The 13,687-nt window shown below is 36.2% G+C and overlaps 1 protein-coding gene across 17 annotated transcripts in view; it reads left to right on the top strand.

Annotated features, from left to right (window-relative positions):
• cacna1ea (calcium voltage-gated channel subunit alpha1 Ea) overlaps positions 1-13,687 on the top strand; it is a 126,961-nt gene that overhangs the window by 110,487 nt on the left and 2,787 nt on the right. For 5 of the 17 annotated variants that reach the window (XM_089119785.1, XM_089119783.1, XM_089119779.1 and 2 more), the window contains 16 exons: positions 1,218-1,331; positions 1,424-1,525; positions 2,290-2,400; positions 2,559-2,624; positions 2,780-2,871; positions 3,062-3,236; positions 3,813-3,940; positions 6,497-6,593; positions 7,299-7,404; positions 7,516-7,623; positions 7,831-7,931; positions 8,175-8,281; positions 9,297-9,420; positions 11,001-11,129; positions 12,626-12,770; positions 12,961-13,136. In XM_089119785.1, coding sequence (XP_088975911.1) covers positions 1,218-1,331; positions 1,424-1,525; positions 2,290-2,400; positions 2,559-2,624; positions 2,780-2,871; positions 3,062-3,236; positions 3,813-3,940; positions 6,497-6,593; positions 7,299-7,404; positions 7,516-7,623; positions 7,831-7,931; positions 8,175-8,281; positions 9,297-9,420; positions 11,001-11,129; positions 12,626-12,770; positions 12,961-13,136 — 1,881 coding nt within the window. Of the gene's footprint in view, positions 1-1,217; positions 1,332-1,423; positions 1,526-2,289; positions 2,401-2,558; positions 2,625-2,779; positions 2,872-3,061; positions 3,237-3,812; positions 3,941-5,159; positions 5,257-6,496; positions 6,594-7,298; positions 7,405-7,515; positions 7,624-7,830; positions 7,932-8,174; positions 8,282-9,296; positions 9,421-11,000; positions 11,130-12,625; positions 12,771-12,960; positions 13,137-13,687 lie in introns of all 17 variants that reach the window. The other 12 variants (XM_039663000.2, XM_039662774.2, XM_039662593.2 and 9 more) reach the window with 6 other exon arrangements.

Here is a 13,687-nt window from a genome sequence, read left to right as displayed (position 1 = left end):
GTTATCTCTTTCTTTTTATCAAAATAGAAAAATTTTTTAAATCAGAATCTTTCTATTGATTTATTTGTTGCAAAAAAGTTCTGTGAGCTCTGCTCACGCTAAAAGGATTTATTTTTCAGTAACTGTACCCTTACAAATAATGCTATAGAGATGGAAGGAGACATTACTTGTAAGTAGCTTTGGTTAGAAATTAGAATTTAAATATATATTTTTTTAAGCCTGTGAGTATTTCAGGGGTAAAACCTCTCTCTCTCTCTCCGTCCGTCTTTTTGTCAAAATAAATTAGGTTGATTTAGCTGTTTTTCAGTCCCTGCTGGTGTCAGACTCCTGGTCTGTGATACTGCTCGAAAACCAGACAGTCATGAGTCACAGCTTATGAAATATTGATCTGAAGCACCGGCTACTATTTAACTTTTCCTTATTAGCTTTAGCCTGACATCTCCTGTGAGTAATTTCACCTGGAGTTAGAGGTGGGCCTCCACTAGTCATCATGTCTGCAGTGGTCTGCATACATGCTTACTGAGACACAGAGAGTGTAACAGAGCACAGATATTTTTAGATATTGTACTGAAATTTGAAAAGCTCCTATTCTCTCTGTCTGTCTCTTTCATTCAGTTTTCAGTTACAATTTCCAAAGTGCTTTATTGACATAAATTTATTGACATTAGCATCCATCAGGTTTTAAATGGATCCTGAAATGCAGGTATTTCATATCAGAATAGCTCTGATGGAATGTGTGTAAAATAATGCTTACTGTAAACATTGATGTGAATGATTTTGTATTGATCAATAAAAACAAAAGAATCGATTTTTTAAAAAAAAAATTAAATGTTTGAGCCTATCATAGATATTAATTTTCTGTTTTATTGTAGGCTTTATTGAGGCTTTATATTGTTTTATAATCTAATCGTTACCCTCTGAATCGTAATCGAAACAAGTGAAGATTCACACCTCTATTAGGTACTATTATGTAAAAAAAAATAATTAAAGGGGTAGTTCACACAATTTTTTTTATTTTGTTATCATTTACTCACCCTTAAGTTGTTCCAAACCTGTATGTATCTAAACCTGTATAAGTTTTATATGGATATACTGTATATACTGTCAAGCAACATAAGAACAATATAAAACTTATTTAGTTAGTAAAAAAAATGGTATAAACATAATTAATTATTCAAGTAGACTTTTTTTGTCTCTTTTTTTTTTATCTCTATCAGCATCATGATCCCCGTCCTAAACACTATGAAGATGTGCTAAAATACCTCAACACTGTGTTCACTGTTATTTTCTCTGTGGAATGTCTTCTCAAGATCCTGGCGTTTGGTGTCATGGTAAGCTAACACTGGGAATGTGAGACAGTGCATGATATATATCCTGAAATGCATTTACAACATACATTATAAATATTCTTTATAATTTTCAGAATTATTTCAGAGACACATGGAATATATTTGACTTCATCACGGTTCTAGGAAGCATTGCTGAAATTGCGGTTGAAAAATTGCTGAGTGACAAAGTAAGGAATGTATGTGTTCTGATTAGAGCTGCTCGATTCAGAATAAATTGAGTCACAATTTGTTTCTTCAAAATAGATATATTTGCTATATAATATTGCATAAATTTTTTTTTTTTTTTTTTTTTTTTTTTACGATTTGAATGAATGACTATTAAAAATTTTATCAGTCACTTATTTCCACTTACTGGAGTAACAATGTAATCAGTACAATCTTTATTTGAACCGTCAAGCTACTTTCAAAAGGTGATTTACTCTGATCGCTACCATAGCATTGTTTATATCCGAACTGTAAACTTTTATCCCAGTAATTCTGTGAAAATCTAAATTGTAAAACAGAAATAATCACACTGTGTGGTTGAAAAGACTTTGTTTTATGCCTATACATCTTTCTGGATCAGAAGCAGCACCAATGCTGATCTAAATGTTCGCTGTGATCGTTCTTGTCATAGGTTTAATAGACAAAGTCAAATCTTTGTCATTTATGAATAAGATTGTGTGGTTGTTTGAATCGAGATTGTGATTTTTTTTTTTTTTTTTTTTTTACAATTAATCGTGCAGGTCTAATTCTGAATGTTTTGTAGGCAGAAGTTGTTTGCATGAGCAATTATGTCTCTATTTGAAATACTTTTTTGCCTATATTGATATGCATGTGCAAGCTACTTTTGATTGCTATGTTTTCAGTATTTTTTTCCACAAGTAATGACCTTCATATTCTATTGTCTCCAGTATTTATTTGCATAAGCACCACCTCTGTGTTCTGATTGTTTTTTCAGCCTTTTAGTATGGGTTTTCTTAAGCTATTCCGGGCAGCTCGGCTGATTAAACTTCTGCGTCAGGGCTACACCATCCGTATTCTGCTCTGGACCTTTGTCCAGTCCTTCAAGGTCAGACATGTCTTTTACTCCATTGGCATGATATTGAGATCCCATATTCCTCTTTTTATTATTTTATTCTAAACACTGATTTTGCTTTTATTTGAACCAAAACCGCTTATTATTAAAAAAAAAAAATCTGTAAGTTTAACATGAGATTTGTTTCGCAGGCTCTTCCGTATGTCTGTTTGCTCATCGCCATGCTGTTTTTCATATATGCCATCATTGGCATGCAGGTAAAGTTTGTCTTTGTCCCTAGACAGTCTGTCTCCATCTTTATATTCTTCTCTCTGTGTCTTCCTTCGTTTCTTTGCCACATTTTCTCTTACTTTAATTTGTTAAGCCTGTAAATGTGACAGACACCTCTTATGTGTTTTTAATCTTACCAAAGGTATTCGGCAACATCAAGCTAAATGAAAAAAGCCAAATCAACTCACACAATAACTTTAAATCATTCTTTGGTGCACTCATGCTGTTGTTCAGGTAAGATTATGTTTATAATTTCTGCATCTGTTTTAATGTTCTTTCTTTTTGTTGTTAAAAACAAGTGCTACATGTTTTTATATATATTAATTATTTCACTATAAAACCAATATAATGAATCAGACTACCGTTTGGGGATGAATAAATGTGTCTTAATGTATGATATACATATATGTGTGTATGTGTTTAGGAGTGCAACAGGTGAGTCATGGCAGGAAATCATGTTATCGTGTTTAGGAGAGAAGGAGTGTGAAATAGACAACTCAATTCCTCTCAGCAACTTAACAAAGGGGATAAAAAAAGATTGTGGAACCGACTTTGCATACTTCTACTTTGTATCCTTCATCTTCTTCAGTTCTTTTTTGGTGAGAAGCTATACAGTTTAATGAATACACATCATTACAAACCTTTACACTTAAACCCACAACCTTAAGGCCTGTTCACCCCAAATCCATATATATATATATATATATATATATATATATATATATATATATTATAAAATACATTTATTGGGACATAAAATATATACTGCAAGATTTTAAAAGTTAAAATAAATAAATAATAATAATAATAATAAAATGAAGGAAAACATTAATCTCTGCCAGTGCTTAACACTCTTAAGACCACCGTTCATCCCTGCCCCTTTAAATGCTTGAGCTCTTTAAAGCGAAAAAAATTAATTCTGATTGGCTGTCGATGTTTTTATTGTCATCTGCTGGAATAAATGAAAAAACAACGATAGTGTCTTTGTGCCGTTATAGTTTTAGTGTGCACGTTGCTATTCTTTTATATTTAGAATAATTTTTACACAATAATTCTTTATTATTATCATTATTGTTATGGTCCTTGGTGTGAACAGGCCTTTAAGCTCACTTGGCAACTTGTGCAATTTTACATGTTTTTCAAAGTTAATTTACACATCTCTATTTCTCTTTCAGATGCTGAATTTGTTTGTAGCTGTGATCATGGATAATTTTGAGTACCTGACACGTGACTCGTCCATTCTGGGTCCTCACCACTTGGATGAGTTTATACGGATCTGGGGAGAGTATGACCGCGCAGCATGGTGAGAGATGCAGCTTTCCACTCTTTTCAGTTGATCAAATGCAATACAAATGTTAAAAAAATTAGATGATATACTACATTTTTCTTATTCTGCAAAAAATATTATATTTATTATATATAATTTAACAGTATATTAAATTATAACTTATACAGATGTTTGTTAACAGTTGGGTGTTATACACGTATGCTCCATAAATGCAATTTTTAGAATGAATTTTTAATTTTGTTTCGAAATTGTCAGTAATGCTTTTGTGTTGCTCTTCACACAAATTTAAAAACACTGTAGGATGATTTAAAGGGGTTGTATCATGGACAATCAAGTTTCTTTTTTATTTTGACATAAGAGTTCAATATAAAAAAAAACAATTTGTTTGCGGAATTCACATTTTATTTACTGGGTCAAAGCTGCGGAAATTAGTCATTCTGAGCATTTGCTTTACAGCAACAAAGAATGCCATGTTTGATTCTAAGGGCCCTATCATGCAATCCAGTGCAATGCAGCGCCATGCATGGCGCAAGTGTGTTTTGCTGTTTTCAGCCTGACGTACTTATCTTTTTTGGGCATGGGCATGCTGGTCTGAAAATGAGGTGTGTTCAGGTGCTTTGTTGGCACGTAGCAACATTTTTTTGGCACCCAGCAACAATTTTGAGGCAACTGAAATAGACTGCACCATTGACCAACTGAAACCTTGTCGAAAGTCAATGGTGCAGCATTTCATTTTGTTTGTTATTTAAACGAGTGCGTAAGTGCACATATAGACGGGTCCACAAATTCCATCATGTACTGTAAAATTAGCAACCCATCATGCAACTGACTTTTAAAGAGAACGGGAAATTACACTCTGATTGTTTTTTGTTGTTGTTTTTTTTTCACGTTACACCCAAAACACACCTACAGTATTACTCATTAAAATAATAGGGACAACCCTTTAGACCATGCGCACCGATCATTTCTCCCATCATTAAACTTTGCAAAACTAGATTCGGACACGCCCTAAGTGCACTTGCGTTGTGCGCTTTATACCAATGGTTCAGAGAGATGGCTTAAAATGGTCATGAACCATATAAGGATTTATATAACCATATAATTTTTGGTGAAAAAAAACAAAAACAAATGTATGATATGACCCCTTTAAACTCTATTTCATGAAAAATGACCACTCCTACATTCAACAGGACATTGTCTATTTACCATTAACGGACAGTATTTCCTTCTCCAGTGGAAAACTACACTATAAGGAGATGTACAAAGTAGTACGCTCAATATCACCTCCGCTGGGCTTTGGAAAGAATTGTCCCTACAGGGTGGCATGCAAGGTTTGGCTCACCCACGAAAAAACTACCCCTTTGCCTCTCTCTTTCTCCTCCTATTCTTTTATCATTCCCCACTTCTTTTCTAGCTACCACCCCTTACTCCCCTCTCGTTCCTGTGATTCACTCCAGTGCTACTTTCCACCGGGTCAAAGACTGCTAGAGACAAGAGCTCAGGTCACACAGAGACAGCGCATCCCGCTCCTGAAGTGTGAATAACTGCTGCAGTTAATGACACTGAGAGCCATCCATCATTGAGCTCCATTAGATAATGTCTAACACTGCCAACGGATGTCAGTAGGGATTCAGTCTCTCTGTGTATGAATTGGATTTTGGGCTTTTAGTGAACATAATTCCATAAATGTGGTTTTAAGGTTAGAGGAGGGCAGACTCCTCATGTTCACCATTGTCTCACCTGTTTGTAAATCAAGAGAAGATTATGCCCCTGATCTACCTCAGCGTCAGAAAATTTCTTTAAATTTCCAAGGGATATATTTGCTACTTGTCTTATTTTACTTTATGGTGGTATATTTATTTTGGTCTGATCATCCCTGGTTGGGTTGCCTGGTCTAGAGTCTATTAAAGACCCGTTGGTTCACTGAGGATGTGTCCAAGTAGCATCAGAAGATGTATCTAAACTAAAACAACTACGTTTTTATATTATATTGTATGATTTTTTTTTCCATCTCATTAAAATATAATCTAAATAATTAACTAGATCATAAAAAATTCACAAAATACATCTGATGTTAAAAATTAAACTTCAGGAATTCATGACAGTGAAATATTAATTTTGTTGCCATTTTTGCCCAAAGTCCCTGCTAATTTCTGACCCTTAGCAAATATAGCGCTGTGGGTTCATGTATTATACTAATAGTAGGGTTTCTTGTTCAACACACCCTTTCAAGCCCTCGGATCCACCTGCTTGACTCTTCAGATCTTTGGCTGTTTTAATATTTTCTCTCCTATAGCCTCTTCTATGCCTGCGTTGCATAGAAAAACCTCCACCTGGCCTCACCTCTATGTTTAATCAGTTTCCCTTTTGACCGTTTTTCTTTTCTTAAGTATGAAACACATTTAAATGACCTTCCCTTTCCTGTCTCTTCCTTCTTCCTCTATCTTTTCTGTTGTTTCCTATTTTCCTCCACGCCAAACTTCCTCTCCTCCCTCGTTCCTTGGGAATGCCCAATTCTTCTTCCTCCTCCTCCTCTTCATCACATTGCCCCTGGTGACTACCCTCTCCCAGTGGCCGTATTCATTACACTGATATGTACGAGATGCTGACCTGCATGTCGCCACCGCTTGGTCTGGGCAAGAAATGCCCCTCCAAATTGGCGTATAAGGTAGTCTGCAGTATTACAATTTAAATGAAGTCTGCTTGTTTTCAAGAGGCTCAAGCTAAAGATGTAATTACAGTGGCCTCAATTATTTATTTGTATTTATAAATACTTTATTTACTCAAAGTATTTGGACACTTAAGCCAAAGTATATGGATATCGTTACGTAAAAATATATTTTTGTATTATTTAAAAGAATATCTATCCAAGTGACGAGAAGTTTTAGTATCATTTGTTTGCAGATAACTCTTGATGCTGTGTTTTTTGGCCACTGAATGTCAAATAATTGCGATACATATAACTATATAGTTATATTTCATAGACTATCAGTGATGTTATTGTTTGTCATTGTCTTTTAATCATCCTACCATAAAGTCCCTGTACATCCACCAATGATACTTTATTTGAATATGTCACCCTAATGTCTTCAAAACAATGGCATAACCCTGACGCTTATTCCCATGTTCAAGACATATTGCAAAGGGCATATTCATAAAGTGTGATCCTTCAAACTTGCATATATTTCTTCTCTGTCTCTATCTAATATATGTGTTTCAACTGTGTTGTGACTTCTTTGTGTTAATTGTAAAAGTTATACAACAACTAAACCTACCTGTAGATGAGTATTTAAAAAAAAAATGCACACTCAATTTTAGCTTTGCAATTCTTGAATTTAATTTGTATTTTGTCCTGGTGGTGACTTGCTCTTAGCGGTTGGTTCTGATGAACATGCCAGTGGATGAGGACATGTCCGTTCATTTCACCTCCACACTTATGGCCCTGATACGCACGGCACTGGACATTAAAATCGCTCGAGGTTGGCATCACTGATCATTTCCACTTCCTTAAGAATCAAACTTACTCTTTTTTTTTTTTTTTGCACAATAATGTTTGTTTAACTGTTTCTAATGGTTCAATGGTGTAACAGGAGGTGAGGACAGGGGTCAGATGGATGTAGAATTGCAGAAGGAAATCAGTGTCATCTGGCCACACCTCTCCCAGAAATCTCTTGATTTTCTTGTACCCATTAACAAAGGTGAGAGATCCTGTAGGGCAGGTTTTTGTATTCTTAAAGCTTGAACACCGTCTTATATTTTTTTATCAGTATAATTCACCTTGGTTGTGAAAGTTGTACTTGCGTGTACTAGATGTACTAGAATGTACTAGTTTGGCCCCTAAAAGTGATTGTAATTTGCACCCTGCATTTAAATGTTTTCTACAATAAGCAAAACTTTTTTTGCAGCCAGTGACATGACCATTGGGAAGATCTATGCAGCTATGATGATCATGGACTACTACAAGCAGAACAAAGCTAAGAAGCTCCGTCAACAGCTTGAAGAACAGGTAGAGATGTATTTTACCTCCTGCAACAAGAACTCGAGAGCTAAAGAACAGCTGACACACAACTTTAGGCCAATTGAATCAGCTTATATAAGCAACATATAACTGGGTCCTGAATAGACACAACAGAAACACCCTCGTATTTCCGCTATACTTCCTAAAGCTGGAAAGATGTGCTGCTTTGTGGGGAACTAGGTCACTGTGTCACTGGAGAGATTGTGCTGACCATCTAATGTTGTCTTTCAGAAACATGCGCCGATGTTCCAACGCATGGATGCATCCTCACTGCCACAGGACATTCTCTGCAGTGCCAAGGCTATGCCGTTCCTGTCCCACAGTGCAGGATCTGCTCTGTAATTGTGCATGTTGTGTGTGTCTGTGTGTGTGTTTATGTGTGTGTGTACTTATATTGGCCCTGTATTTTGTCTGCACTGTTGTTATTTTAATATAATTGATATACTATTATATTTTTTGTTGATATTTTGAGTTAGATTTTATTTTCAAATTTTCTGTTTTAGTTCAGTTTTATCAATCTTGTTTTGTGTTTTTGTGTTTTTATATAAATATGGATAGATATTTTTATATTTAGTTTTTAGGATGTATTTGTTTTAGATTCAATTATTAACTCTTTCCCTGGCATTTACGAGTTTTCTCGTCTTTTATTAGGTAGTGCGTCCCCTTTTTTACGGCTTTCTGTTTTTTTTCTTTCCGAACTGAATCTCCTGATCAAAACACAGGCGGAGATGCAGAAACAAGCGATAGCATATGTAATCACATATCCATATGTAAAATAATGCAATCACCAACAATAAATAGCATATAAAAGAATAACTTTAGTGAATGAAATGTTGACCCAAGATGAAATATATATGACTGTGCAAGCTTTGAGGGTGTTGATGGAAGTTATCTATACCATCAAAAATGCTTTGATCATTGGTCTGAATCTGATCCAGACGTAGTCATTGACAAAAATGCAATTTTATCAGCTTTTTGCTCAAAATGTTGCTTTTTTTTTATAAAACTTACTTACATTCAAGCATTGATAAAAAAAAAAGAATGCATGAAGCTAGAATAATTTTTTTTGTTGTTGTTGTTGTTGTTGTTGTTTAAAAGCAGAGGGTCTATTCTTTCTTTTTATATATTGCATGTTCAGATATTCATACAACAAAATTCTGGGGGCCATAAAATATTGGTGAAAATGAAAAGCTCTGGCAGGGAACAGACAACTTTTCCTTTTTTTAAAAAAAAACACCGCCTGGAAAAAGGGTTGTTTTGGCTGATCCCCCAAAACAAACCATATTTGGTGACACATTTGTGGTGCTAACCAACATGAGCATAATTGACAAAGTATATCTGTTGTTTGTTCAGCACTAGGGGTGGGTTTGTGGCACTGAGTCCCATCTCCCCTCAAGATTTCTTCATGCAGCCCTTGGGCCAAGACAGCATGGAGGAGAGGGAGGAATACCAACACCACTATCACCTCCAGAGCATGGTAGGAGAAGCTAAATCCTAAATACACAGACAGACATATCTCAGACATATTGCCACAGTAAGCCTCGACTTGTCTTGCATTTTATTCATTGTTTTACATATGTGCATGGAATACCTGATTGATACTTTGTTTTGTGAAACATTCAAATTCACTATCCATTTAAAATTCTCAAACAGTATGTGAATTCAAGCTTATGCTCAATTTTTTATTCCATGACGGTTTATGAATAATTCAGGTTATAAAACAGTTACAAAAGGTTGTAGGGTCTGAATACCACACAGCCAAAGACACTGATCCATTTGTGAAAATTTTAGGATTATAAACACATTTGCGATGTGATTGCCAAAGCACAAACTTTAATTGAGACTGTGTCTGATACTGTGGGTAGTGTGTATGCTTATGTAGGCAACTAAAATAAACAACAACAGTGATATAAGTAAAATAATTGACTCTGGGTTGTTAAATTTCTAATTCAAATGTCCATTGTCAGTTATGTGCTGAAAGTTTATTTTGTGAACTTGGACTAAAAGTCACAAAACTCCAACTTTAAAATCTTTTTCTATTGTTTTTAAGATGTCTGGCAATGGTTTGTCAGATTTTCAAAAGCGAGTAGATTCGTTTAAGCTATAATAAAATTGTTCACAGCAAGAGATTTCAACACTGTCCAGATTTGATCAAAATCCCACGCCATATGTAAATCACTTCATTAATTGAGTGGCTGCCACACTAAAGCATATAGAAGTAATTTCCCCCAGCATAAAAAAAAATCATCTTTGGTAAATCTTAATCATGAGATACAAATCTGACTAATCTATCATGAAGTCATCTGCATGGACATCACCTCTCTGGTTCAAAATCTTGCATGAGACATCTACATTTCCTGTCTCATTTTCTTTTCACATTTTGCAGCTTTATTGCCATCCCTTTATTATTTTCCTTCTGGCCTCGTAAAGGAAGAGATTTTAGAGAGGTGTTTTTTTTAAGGTTCAGAAGGGTGTATTGATGTGGTTTCTCAAGGTTAGACTGCTAGGTCAAGATAACATCCATCACTTATATAACCAGTGATCAGTTATACAGTCTTTCTGTGCTCTTATCTACACTCTTATTTTCTTCCACTCTTGGTAGCTTTTTTTTTTTTTTTTTTGCCTCTCTTCCGTGAGCTTTGATATAATGCTAGATGTCTTAAGGGATTTTAAGTTGGTTTATGTTTGAAATTCTTTTGTGCAAGAGCACTTGTGAGTATGTCCAATATGTGCGGCTTCTGCTTTGAAACTCTCTACACCCCCTATGAGTTGCTTATGCGTAATGGCTCCATGTTGTGTTTATGGTGCTTCGCTCTTGCCACTTTACTTTTCCTCTACTCTATCTTTTTGAATATAAACTTATCTTTTCTTATCTCTAAAAGAGTATAATATTAGCCAGGTTGTTACATTAGGATTATTACATTGTCCACTTCTGGTGGTGGATAGAACGAATGGGCATTTGATGCAATGATATTTAGAGCTGCTAAATATATATATTTTTTAGTAAGATTGAATGTCTCTTCCTCCTCCCCGTTTTTTCTCTCTCTAACTGCGTAGGTGCCAGAGCACAAAGAATTTAGCAGTGTGATGTGCCCCAGTAGCATGCAGGCCGATCCTCTGCAAGTGCCAGGGAGAGGCGTCTCTATCCGAGCCTCTTCCATGCCTCGCCTGGAGGTAGAGCCACAGGTACTACCTGTGTTAGCCTAGACTGCACTGTGGTTAGCATTAGTGTTGGCGTTGGTCCCAAAGAGGGAATGGAAGATGTGTGTAGAAAGGTGTAGTTATTTGATGGGACTTTGATGGCTTACGCTGTTGGAAAATCTAAATATTCTGATTTGAGTGGTAACATGTTTATGTAATCATGCAAATATTATTATGAAATCATAGCGTTTAAAATAAATATTAATTATGGTAAAATAATTCTAATATTGTTATATTTAAAGGGACACTCCCACCAGAGTAAACTACACACAAACACACAATTTATAAACAAAATTGGTTTTAATGAGAGAAAAAAAAAATATATATACGAGTGCGGATAGAACCCAGAATCTCTGTCACGCTTGGCAAAAGTTCTGCCACTCGACACACCAACACAAATTACATCTTATTAAATGACAAATTAAACAGAATGTACTATTTTAATCAATTTCTGGACATCGATATGTTATTGCACATAGGTGTACATCTGATTTATGATTTAGCATTGTATTACCCCCCCAAAAACACACCTGTCCCACCCACTTTTTAAAGCAAAGTTAAGCCACTGACAAGACCGGTAACTTAATTCTCACAGGTGTCACTCATCGGTAATCACCGGCCTCGTGCCGTTCTCCACACGGCCATCTCTCGTCCTGCTCGCCACAGTAAACATGATGAATGCCGACTGTAGAACGCAAAAGCCGAATCCCGGACATTTTTGGTTATCTCGAAACACATTTTCGGGCAGAATCACCGCGGAAACTCACTAGTAGGACTAAACTGTTGTTTACCCTACTGCGCTGTTACCGGTAGGCGTGGCCTCCTAGGGCAGCGAAGCAAGTGCATTCTGGGACTTGTTGTCTTTCATCCACATAAGCCAAAAATACATTTTCTGGCTTTTCTCCGTCTAGAAAGCTCCAAATTCAAAAATAATTTCACATTTCTTCTACATAAATTACCCATTTTAAATACACATTCATCTTTCCAGAGGTGGAGTGACCCTTTAAGTATATTTAAATGATTTATATAAATATTAAAGTAATATAAATGTTATGGGTATATGTATATGCTTTATGGGCAAATATTTTGGACGGTTGATTAAATGGACATTTGGACAGGTCTAAAGGTCAACCTGGTTAGAACTGGTGGTTTAATTTAGTAGGAACCTATGGTGTAACCAGCTACCAGAAACCAATCAATTTAACCAGCTTGACCAACCTGTATTTTCCTGCAGGGGATCTTATGAGGTGGTGGTTGCCTTTGTTTGAACTCCGTTCAGAAACTCATTTCATTTACATTGTTTAGTGTTATGTCACTATGCGTGGTTTCAAAGAGAGAGAGTTTGTAAATATTAAACCACAAAATGACTTTGTTTCGTTTTTTGTATCTGTGTTTGGCCGTTTGTTGATGCGTGTGTGCTCTTTGGGTGTGTATGTGTGTTTTGTGTGTTCTGTGTGTTTTTGTGTTTGGCACATGTACAGCAGGTATCTTCAGAGAGCAAACTGATGAAGCGTTCATTCTCCACGATTGGTGATCAGTGTGTGAATGGTGACTGGCAGGAAGAGTTCTCTCTGGAGAGGGTGAGCCCTGACCGACTGGAGAGACCCAGACAAAGAAGCTTCAGAGGTGAGTCTGCAGTAGGGCTGTCAGAAGCGTGGCTACTTAAGTACCATGTCAATAGTAAAATTGAAAAAAGTTAATGATACAAGTCTTTCGATGATATTGGACTTGTGACAATTCCCAGGTCAAGGCCACATTTATATGTGTTTTGTGTCTGCATATGTCTCAACATATGCTTATGTTCGTGCATGTGCAGCTGTCAGATCAAACCTGCGGGAGCCAGTGGACAAGGAGAGAGGACGGTCTAAAGAGCGAAGACACCTGCTGTCTCCAGACGTGTCTCGATGTAACTCAGAGGAAAGGAGTCAGTCCCAGGAGAGACACCACTCTCGGTCACCCAGTGAGGGCAGGAAGCACACAACCCTCAGGCCGGTGAGGACACGTGCACTTTTACCCAGCAGAATATTTAGTGTTTTCTAGGGTATGCAAACTTATTACTAATAGAAAGTTGGTGGTCGGTAAGATTTTTTTCCCCACAAAAATCACCAAATCGGCACATTGGAATGATTTCTCAAGGATCATGCAACACTCAAGACTGGAATAATGGCTGATGAAAATTCAGCCTTGCCATCACAGGAATAAATTATATATTAAAATAGAAAGCAGGTATTTTAAAGTGTAATACTATTTCACAATTTGACTACTTTTACTGTATTTTTGTAGTCTTGTGATCTAAGGCAGTGTTTCCCAACCCTGTTCCTGGCGGCACACCAACACTGCATGTTTTCTTTGTCTCCCTAATCAAACACACCCGATTCAACCCATCAGCTCATTAACCCACCTGATTATGAGCTGATGGGTTGAGTCAGGTGTGTTTGATTAGGGAGACAATGAAAACACGCAGTGTTGGTGTGCCGCCAGGAACAGGGTTGGGAAACACTGATCTAAGGTACTTTCAAAAACATTAAAAAATCGCACAAACC

Source organism: Pimephales promelas, chromosome 14 (assembly GCF_988280905.1).
Source record: "Pimephales promelas chromosome 14, fPimPro1.hap1.1, whole genome shotgun sequence".
Classification (NCBI taxonomy): Eukaryota; Metazoa; Chordata; class Actinopteri; order Cypriniformes; family Leuciscidae; genus Pimephales; species Pimephales promelas.
This window is presented reverse-complemented; position numbering and strand designations above follow the sequence as displayed.